This window comes from Tenebrio molitor, chromosome 5 (genome assembly GCF_963966145.1).
Source record: "Tenebrio molitor chromosome 5, icTenMoli1.1, whole genome shotgun sequence".
NCBI lineage: Eukaryota > Metazoa > Arthropoda > Insecta > Coleoptera > Tenebrionidae > Tenebrio > Tenebrio molitor.
The window spans coordinates 3,782,710-3,793,179 of NC_091050.1; the positions used below are offsets into that span (position 1 = coordinate 3,782,710).

Consider the following 10,470-nt stretch of genomic DNA (forward strand, 5'->3'; position numbering starts at 1 on the left):
CATTCTATCGAATTTGCACCCCGAAAAAACATTTAAACGGCCATAGCTCCCTTATTAAACATACTATGACAATGAATTCCACACCCCTGGATTCCTCTTTCCAATGCGCTTCTTTTGAGCCGAAAAAATTTTACCGCGCGTTTTTCGTTTAAGAGAAATTCACAAAAAACAAAAAAACTAGAAAAAACCCATATTTTTGGCTCCCACACCAACAAATCGGGTCTATGACCGGAACTTTCCCTATGCCTGAATTCAACTCATCCTAAACAACAACTCACCGCAATTTCGTTCGAATCGGCGACAAAAAATTTTTTCGAAAAAACCACGTACCCCCCCATTCTATCGAATTTGCACCCCGAAAAAACATTTAAACGGCCATAGCTCCCTTATTAAACATACAATGACAATGAATTCTACACCCCTGGATTCCTCTTTCCAATGCGCTTCTTTTGAGCCGAGAAAATTTTGCCTCTCTTTTATCGTTTAAGAGAAATTCACAAAAAACAAAAAAACTCAAAAAAAACCCATATTTTTGGCTCCCACACCAACAAATCGGGTCTATGACCGGAACTTTCCCTATGCCTGAATTCAACTCATCCTAAACAACAACTCACCGCAATTTCGTTCGAATCGGCGACAAAAAATTTTTTCGAAAAAACCACGTACCCCCCCATTCTATCGAATTTGCACCCCGAAAAAACATTTAAACGGCCATAGCTCCCTTATTAAACATACAATGACAATGAATTCTACACCCCTGGATTCCTCTTTCCAATGCGCTTCTTTTGAGCCGAGAAAATTTTGCCTCTCTTTTATCGTTTAAGAGAAATTCACAAAAAACAAAAAAACTCAAAAAAAACCCATATTTTTGGCTCCCACACCAACAAATCGGGTCTATGACCGGAACTTTCCCTATGCCTGAATTCAACTCATCCTAAACAATAACTCACCGCAATTTCGTTCGAATCGGCGGCAAAAAATTTTTTCGAAAAAACCACGTACCCCCCCATTCTATCGAATTTGCACCCCGAAAAAACATTTAAACGGCCATAGCTCCCTTATTAAACATACTATGACAATGAATTCTTCACCGCTGGATTCCTCTTTCCAATGCGCTTCTTTTGAGCCGAGAAAATTTTACCTCCCTTTTATCGTTTAAGAGAAATTCACAAAAAACAAAAAAACTAGAAAAAACCCATATTTTTGGCTCCCACACCAACAAATCGGGTCTATGACCGGAACTTTCCCTATGCCTGAATTCAACTCATCCTAAACAACAACTCACCGCAATTTCGTTCGAATCGGCGACAAAAATTTTTTTCGAAAAAACCACGTACCCCCCCCATTCTATCGAATTTGCACCCGGAAAAAACATTTAAACGGCCATAGCTCCCTTATTAAACATACTATGACAATGAATTCCACACCCCTGGATTCCTCTTTCCAATGCGCTTCTTTTGAGCCGAAAAAATTTTACCGCGCGTTTTTCGTTTAAGAGAAATTCACAAAAAACAAATAAGCTCAAAAAAACCCATATTTTTGGCTCACACACCAACGAATCGGGTCTATGACCGGAACTTTCCCTATGCCTGAATTCAACTCATCCTAAACAATAACTCACCGCAATTTCGTTCGAATCGGAGACAAAAAAATTTTTCGAAAAAACCACGTACCCCCCCATTCTATCGAATTTGCACCCCGAAAAAAGATTTAAACGGCCATAGCTCCCTTATTAAACATACTATGACAATGAATTCTACACCCCTGGATTCCTCTTTCCAATGCGCTTCTTTTGAGCCGAAAAAATTTTACCGCGCGTTTTTCGTTTAAGAGAAATTCACAAAAAACAAAAAAACTCAAAAAAACCCATATTTTTGGCTCCCACACCAACAAATCGGGTCTATGACCGGAACTTTTCCTATGCCTGAATTCCACTCATCCTAAACAATAGCTCACCGCAATTTCGTTCGAATCGGAGGCAAAAAATATTTTCGAAAAAACCACGTACCCCCCCATTCTATCGAATTTGCACCCCGAAAAAACATTTAAACGGCTCCCTTATTAAACATACTATGACAATGAATTCTACACCGCTGGATTCCTCTTTTCAATACGCTTCTTTTGCACTTCACGACACTTTAAATTTAAACTTGCAATTGTTCGTCTAGTTACCAGTGTTACCAACCCTTTATATTTGCCAAATATAATTGTCCTAGCATTATGTTTTGAGCTTTTTGTTTTAATATTTCAATATTCGTTGCTCCACAGGTTTTGCCTATACATATTTAAAAACCAAGCAAATTTTTGAAACATTTCCTTGTTATATTATAATCATCATTATCATCATCGTCAAATGTCGTTTGCGCCATTTAGTCTTATTAACATTGAAATTAATTGATTTTATTTTACTAATTAAAGTTTAAAAGTTTATACCAAGGTATGTATAGGTAAATAAATGACAGACGCAGTATAAATTACGGTTAAGTTTTCCGAAAGATAATAATAGGTTATAATGATGTATTGTATTATGCACATTAGATTATACGAAATAAAATGATCCAAAAAGCAATGCCAACACCTAATGTAGTGTCCCAATTTTTTTTAATAACAATAAATTAAAATTAATTAATTAATTTTAATTTCTAATAAATTAGAAGTAACCAAAAAATTACTTTCCTTCATAGATTGTTTGAATTTTTAACATGTTTTGAAACGAACATGTAGCATTATCTTTTATTTACAGATCAAAAATGATATAATATTTTTTATTATCTAGAAATCAATAAGGGAACAGTTTGCCTCATTTCATTTTTGGTCAACTTAAAGTGTCAGTAAAACACTTTATAATTTCCATTACCTAAATATTTACTATTATTTGTATGATTATTAATTTTAAACAATTTGGCGGGATGTGCTATATTAAAATGTTTGCGAAAACACAAAATGTTTTTGTCACTGTTAATACATTACTTCACGATATTTTAAGAACGGCTAGTAGAAGCAGGCGCCCAATATCGATTTTGTTTAGAGCGTCACCGTTGTTGAAGATGGAAAGATCGTGCCCCAAAAATTAACACCAACAATATAAGAATAAATTGAACACAATGTATATATACTAGTGGAAGAATTCGTAATAAATAAAGTGATAGCATAAGTTAAAATAAACAAAATGGGATCAATTGTTTTAAAATCCCTCTCTATACTGTTAGGACTGTTTTTTATTTTTGTGGGTTTTATTAAATTATCCAGTTACATCTCTAAAGACCTACATAAAGACTTGGTAAGTGTATTTTTTATGCTTAAATGATCGTTACACAAGAGAATGATATTTTAAATTTTTGGCCCGATGCCTACCTAGGTTGTTGCAAATATTTTCGCGAGACAAAAATGCTAATATAAGTTTCATATGATTGTCACGTAATATTTTAAGCCAATTCTGTAATTTTCAACGATTATAAAATTAACCGCTCTAACGACTCCGACTTTAACGTTCGTTTTGCGTTGTAGTAAAAAACGAATTTCCGATTTTCATTACCCGTCTATTAAAACCATGTTATGTTGCAAAAACGTAAACACACCCACGTTTACCCCATTACAGAAATTATTATTTTGTTATAAGTTGGGCGGATTTATATTTAGATTCAATAAATATTCGTATTTATTATTGTTAAAATCACTGTAAAAATGTATTTTTTCAGCGAAAAGAATATGTAAAATATGCAAAAGTATTTCCATTAGCAGAGGCACTTGACTTTAAAATCCCATCCAAATGGTATAGGAGAACTGTGGGCGCGTTAGAAATAATTTGCGGATTAGCAATGGCGTTCGTGCCAAATCGTAAGTAAAATATTTGATAATTGGTACTGTCCAAGTAACAGATCTAGTGTCAATCAGTTTATAAAAAGTTCATCTTGTGATAATTCATTATAAAAGTCATGTAAATAATCTTCGCAGAAATAAACCGTCTGGTACAATATTTATAAAGTAACATTTTATTTGTGGATCTCTGAGCAATGTGTTTATTTTAGTCTGATATTACCAAATTTTCGACCGCAACCTATATATTTTGTCAATGTTAAACCAAAAATAAGCACATGGCAAACACATAAAATGTTGCGCTGCTTCATAAAATCATGAATGATTCTGCCTTTTATTAACATCGGTAAATATAACTTTTTATATTTTGCAGACAAGGTGAAGAATGGTGCAAATGTATGCTTACTCGTACTGACACTTATGGCTGTATATTCTCATTATATGGTTGCGGATAAACTGGAAAGGACAGCACCGGCATTAGTATTTTTATTTATGTTAAGTGGACGACTCGTTGTTTATTATCAACTTACTAGAAGAGAAGTAGACAGACCAGAAGCAACCGTAAATGGTTTTAAGCAGGAGTAAAAGTGTAAAAAATAACTACTACCAGACAAGATGAATCACGTCCAAATAAGCAGAGAGGAGTCCACCCACAAAAAGCTAATAGATTTCAATAAAAGTACCTAATTGATTGTCCCTATAATATTTTGTCGTTTCGAAGATTCATAAATCCACATAAATAATAATCAACGAGAATGTACCAACTACAATTTTAATATATTTCCAGAATGAAACATTATACACTTTTAAACACTTTAGTACAATTATTTAAAAATATAGGTATTGCAAAAACTGAATATATTCAAACGTCAAAATATTACCCCAAATAAGTAAAATAATATTATTATTATTTAATAAGACAGTGTTGTCGACTTGTCGTTGTTTTTGTGTACAAAATGTGAATTATCTAATTATCTTTAATACAATATGATTAATAAAAAAGAGACAAGGGGGCCGGCAGAAAACAAAATTTCTTAAAACGTGCTACGTAATTTAACTGTCACTTGTCAATTGTGACATCTAGGTAGGTGAATTTTATTTTAAAAAATGGTTTCTCTCGAGAACACAAAATGTCCGAGATACCTAGATTCCCATCTTTGAAATGGGAAGAAAGAAAATGGCACCTGGATTTACAAGACGTAACCAGAACCTCGTTTGCTTTGGCAAAATTCTCAATTACAATATGTCACATGTTTTCTGAGGTTTTGTTTTTTATATGCTGCTCCTTATCATCTTTTTTATTGGCCACATTTATTAGTAAATTAGCAATTTTTATCTCACTGCCAATGAACGGACGTAAATATAAAATTCGACCCTTTACTATTTTGATCGTAAAGTGGAACATGGAGAGGGTACAAAGGAACTAAATTGTATTTACATTTAAGTGTCCTGCATCCGCGTTTTTATTAGAAGTTAATAAGGTAATAGAATTTAAATTAATTAAAGAAAAACTTTAGCATCTCAAAATGAAACCTTTTCTGTTTCTTATGTTATTTTTATTCTCCAATAAAAAATTACAGCCTTGTACTTTAAGAATTTAAAATAGGTTAGTCACTAGTGACATCTACAAACTGTTAGTGGAACATGAAACATGGATGGTTTTTAGTTTACTGTATTGGTTGCACTGCAAATGGAAAGTGTTTCCATCTTTGAATTGATTTGAAGAAGTTGTAAACTATTAAATTATTTGCATTGTGTAATTTTATATGACGATAATAAAAGAATTTAGTCGAAAATATGATGTAATTGTTTTTATTCAAATTGTGTTACTAGACACCTATTTTCAGCTATCAAAGTTTTAATTTGTTACCATACCTGGCCAATTAGAGGGTAGGTATATTTTTAATTAATATTAATAATAATTAATTAGGTACTCAATTTGTCATTTTGTGTCTTATCGTTATCGTTTTTTTTTCTAACAATAAACCCTTCAATTACATTTGATATTTCTCTAATCAATGACCTAAAGTTATTCAATATTGTCTTTTTACGGGTCCTGATCAAGCAATGTCTGCTTTTAATACCAAAATAAGCCTAATTTACCATTACACATATTTTTTTATTTCAGTTTAGGTAAGTCACAATTACTACTTCTACTTGATTAATGAAAAAATAGTTAAAAAATGTAGAAGGTCCAATATTTCAGTTTGTAGTTGCTTCAGTAGATTAATTTTTTTATTGCAAAAGATTTTGTTTATTTGTCCACAAAAATATAAAGTTATTGTAGTAGTAATTGATTTAATACTTTAGATGCTGCGGGATTTAAGAGTCTTAGAAATATGTATAGTCAAAACCTTTAAACAACAAAAAAAATTAATTCCGTTATTAAAATATTTATTTAAAATTGGTATGTTTGTAGTTTAAATACGTAAAAACTAGGATCTCCAAGTTTAAACAAAAATATTGTCAAAGGATCCTTGTAAGTACATTAAAAAGAAATTAATATGCCGCAGATTATGTATTTGCTTATCTTGTATGATTAGTACTTACTAATGGTACTTACTAATAAGTATATCCATTTTTTAATTGCCTGTTGTAAAACTTGGAATTAATTTGTCACTATTTATTACTACTTAACTTCACTTATAATCTCAAGAGAATTAATTCTTTCCAGAATTTTTTTTTAGTGCGTTCCAATGACGTCGTATTAATTTGCCCCAGCGGGACGCGAATGGTTTTTTGATTTTTGAACAGCGTTTAGGTTGGTCTACCTACAAAAAATTTCCAAAAAATTTTTTTTGTTGTCTTGGTAATGGCTCGTGAACTCATTTTTTATTGGTCATTAATGAGTGTCGTACGATTTTCGAAATAAAATTTGTCATTTTCTCAAAAAATTGTTATGTAAGGTATCAATTTTTTTCATTCATCATTTAGCTAGTACGACCGCCTACCAGAAAAATAAGAAAAAAGTGGAGGTTGTCATTTAAAAAAATTATAGGTAGATGACGTCATTATTAGGAGATGAAAAGCTGTCAACATAAGTAAAGTAGTGAACAATATGCACTCTTGAAAAGAAAGTTGACCTCTTCCAGGATTTTTCTCAGAAATTATTACTTACTTACAGTTTTATCAAATTTATTCCAAACTTACCTAATACAATCTGCTAATATTTAATTAAACTGGACATATTTTTATTTATTATATTTAAGCAAGATTATTACTTTAATTAGAAGTATCTTACATATACCTGTGGTCACTCCTTAGTGTAAATTTTACAAAATTGTGTGGTGTAAGTTGTGTCTTGGGGAAAATCTGTCAAGATGTTGAATATAATGAAATTGTGTAAAAACATCTAATTACAGCACATAAATGTACGTGTATTGGTCAATTTAATGTCTCGACTGTTGAAGATCAAAGCTGCCAATCCACCTTCTTATTATTATTGCACTGATATGTAGCGACTGCGCAATGAAAAGGTTAAAAGAATATTTCATTTCCAAAACAGTAGAATATTGTTAAAATTATTGTTAAAATCACTTCATGTGTAAACGTTTCTACCTAAATGATTTATTATTGTATTTAAAAGAACATTAAAAAAGATTAATTTCACATGAACAGTTAACATTTAATTTAATTAGACATAAACTAGCTTTTTACTATTTCGTATTTTTGCAACGGTAATATTCCATATACTAATTTATTAGGTCATGATATGGATCTCATGACGTTGTTTTGACACAGTCTACGTATGTCTGACAACATCCATTTACTAATATTAAAAAAACATTGGAAAATTCCGTTTAAAAACAATTTGTGAACTGGGTTTATGTTACGGGACTCTAATATAATTAAATAATTATTAGCGTCAAAGGAACAACATTTATTCTTGTTATTTTTTAAAGTTACACATATAATTGTGCTTTTTTTAATTTTAAGGAATGAATGGGGGTATTAAAACCATCGTGAATTCCGCCAAAGGGTTTTAAGTATTTCTTTATCATTTTAATCCGATTACAGTCCAGTAACCTAAATTCAGAGCTTTAGTTTTGAAATGATATTTTTTGAACTCACTACCTTCAGAATGACATTTCGCGACCGCAACAGTCAACCGCGACGTAGATCTCGCGCCCTGGTGTTTCAAAATCATTCAAAAAGGATTCGCTTTTTTGAGCACTCTGAAAATAATTTGACTTGATAATAATAAAATCTGGTTTACAAAACGCCATTTCTCCAATTTGGATGATGAAAATTTCGAAAGAGTGAAAATAAATCGCTGTTGATTCAATTGACGCTTTGGCAAGCGCATGGACAAGCACCATCTATTCAGAAAGGATACACGCGTGCCTCAAATAATGCACCAGATATGGTGGATTAAAATTGTATTCTGAACAACTCTTTTTTATAACTTCTTTCTTTTTTCAATGCTGAGCAAAATATCGAGAACTGATCTTATTGCCGAGATCGTAGTTGGCTAGGTTTTTACCTTAAATTGGAGCTAAGTAGGTATGTACCTCAGAAGATGTGCAAGAATTCAAATATTTATCTACTTCAATAGATGACGAAAATATCATGTTGTCTTTGTCTTAGATGCGACAGACAGTATTATGTAAACAAATAGAATTTTCTATAAGTTCTAGCAAGCACAGTGTTAATAATGATCTTCCATTGGTGATTACTGATTACTTAAATTAAATAGTTTTAACACTATAAAAAAGATTTAGACGTATTAGTCTGCACATTATATCGGATATTGGGTGCAATATCTACTTTCTAGACGAAATGTCTTTTTACTTTCAATTTAATCAAAACTCACATACGAGTATGTAATTCGTTTTTTCTATTTTCTGTAACATTCACTTTTTGGCATTTCCACCTTTCTAATACATAGTGTGGAGTTCGAAGAAATTCAAAACGATTTTAGAATACAATAACGCAATAAAGCAGTTATTCATACCAAATTTGTTTATTTGGGTGTCATTATTATAGGTAAGTGTCTCTCGTTTGCGTAACAATTTTCATCAGTTAATATTTATCATCCGTAGAAATTTGTAACCAAATATACACAAATAATTAGAAACATTATTTCTTATTTCTGTTGTGTTTGCTAATTCATTTTTTATGTTTCTTTCTACTATTTTTATTCTAATGCTATTCATACGACCTGTTGCGTGTTGATTATTTTATGTGAAAAAGTTTGTTCACCTAGTTATCCAACTGAATATGTCAACAAAAACAAAAAGAACAACGTTGAAATCAATAACTTGAATCCCAATTTCGAAACAAATTTTACGAGTATGTTGGTGTAAATTAAACATAATAAGTTTTATCATACTCGTATATTGAAACATTTGTTAAAAAAAAATAATTTAATTTTCTACAATGTCAACTACAGACAATGCCACAAATCTTGAAAATTTATGGAATAGGATGAAAGCCAGGTCTACATGGCTGCTTTTCTCTGCATCAAGTTCACGCGTTCTCACGTTTGTCTTAGCACAACATGATAATTATAAAAATAAGTTTTAATCATTTTGTCACCATCCCAAGAAATGCGGGTTTGATGCACTTGTTAAGATTGTTAGGGTCAAAGTTTTCCGCATAATTAACATAATATTCTAATTGTGTGTAGGTCCCAGTAAAATTTTAATTGGTACAATCACGATGTTATAAAAATAAATGCAAAGTAACAATGAAATTACTAGACACAAATGTGGAAGATGAATGTAGATATAACACATACGAAAAACGTGGGATACGTATTTTGTAGACCAGTTTGTGGTCCACTTTCGAATCAGAATAAGGAGGCTGCTGCAATCTAACAAGTTGTTTGGATCTTTACTGATAGTGGAAAATTTAATGGATGGTAAAGTGAAGGTCTCAGTTCAACAATGTTAATGCATTTAATATACCTACATATATCATTTCATCACAATTTTATTGTAATTAAGTAAGTAAAAAGCACTGTACTTAAATCTGAAGTCAATGTCGTGACACCAATGACCCATACTTTTCTAATGGCGATAGCAGACTTATAGAAATAGCACAATAAACAAATTAATCAGATGGTCAAGAATTTGTAGATGATTTATTACCAGATTCTTGGTGAATGCATGTTCTCTGATAAGATCTTTAATTCTTTACTGTCTGGTGTACGACTCGTACTTTCGAATATATATATACAATACAATTTTGTTAAATTGTATTGAGAGTAATAAATAATGTGCCAAGATATTTTATTAATAGGTTAAATAGTGAGAGGTTTCTTGATGACCATCGTAAATAATATGCAATGAGTAAAACATAATATTTTTATGTGGATGGTGTTGAAGATAATAAATCAGCTTTTACATGATCAGCAACATAAGCAACATGTTTTAATGTAACGGAATGTCTAAAACAAAGCTGAAGTAACGGTTTGGGTGGCAGATACGAAATCAACATAAATAGTTGGCGGTCCAATAAAAACTGAGAGAACTTGTTAATGAAACAAGAGCAGCGGAAAATACTAACGTAATGTTTATAAGAAGACAATTATCAGTACTTATGCAACAACATGGTAATATGGAAAAAATGTAAATCTGTACGTTATTGTTTAAACAAAAAAATTAATAAAAAACAGTCTGTTTTATATGCAACTAATTTCAGTCATTACAT

The 10,470-nt window shown here is 31.3% G+C and overlaps 1 protein-coding gene across 1 annotated transcript; it reads left to right on the forward strand.

Annotated features, from left to right (window-relative positions):
• The first annotated feature begins 3,007 nt into the window (after window positions 1–3,007).
• On the forward strand, window positions 3,008–5,617 carry LOC138131057 (novel acetylcholine receptor chaperone). The gene is made up of 3 exons (XM_069047807.1): window positions 3,008–3,280; window positions 3,699–3,837; window positions 4,190–5,617. The coding sequence occupies exons 1-3, from the start codon at window positions 3,170–3,172 to the stop codon at window positions 4,399–4,401; spliced, it is 462 nt and encodes a 153-aa protein (XP_068903908.1). The 5' UTR covers window positions 3,008–3,169; the 3' UTR covers window positions 4,402–5,617.
• The last annotated feature ends 4,853 nt before the right edge of the window (window positions 5,618–10,470 follow it).

What these genes read in the sequence shown, in the direction of transcription:
- LOC138131057 (XM_069047807.1), top strand. Translation starts at nt 3,170, where the DNA reads ATGGGATCAATTGTTTTAAAATCCCTCTCTATACTGTTAGGACTGTTT. An exon ending in AAGACCTACATAAAGACTTG is followed by an intron (nt 3,281 to 3,698) that starts GTAAGTGTATTT and finishes GTATTTTTTCAG; the next exon opens with CGAAAAGAATATGTAAAATA. An exon ending in AATGGCGTTCGTGCCAAATC is followed by an intron (nt 3,838 to 4,189) that starts GTAAGTAAAATA and finishes TATATTTTGCAG; the next exon opens with ACAAGGTGAAGAATGGTGCA.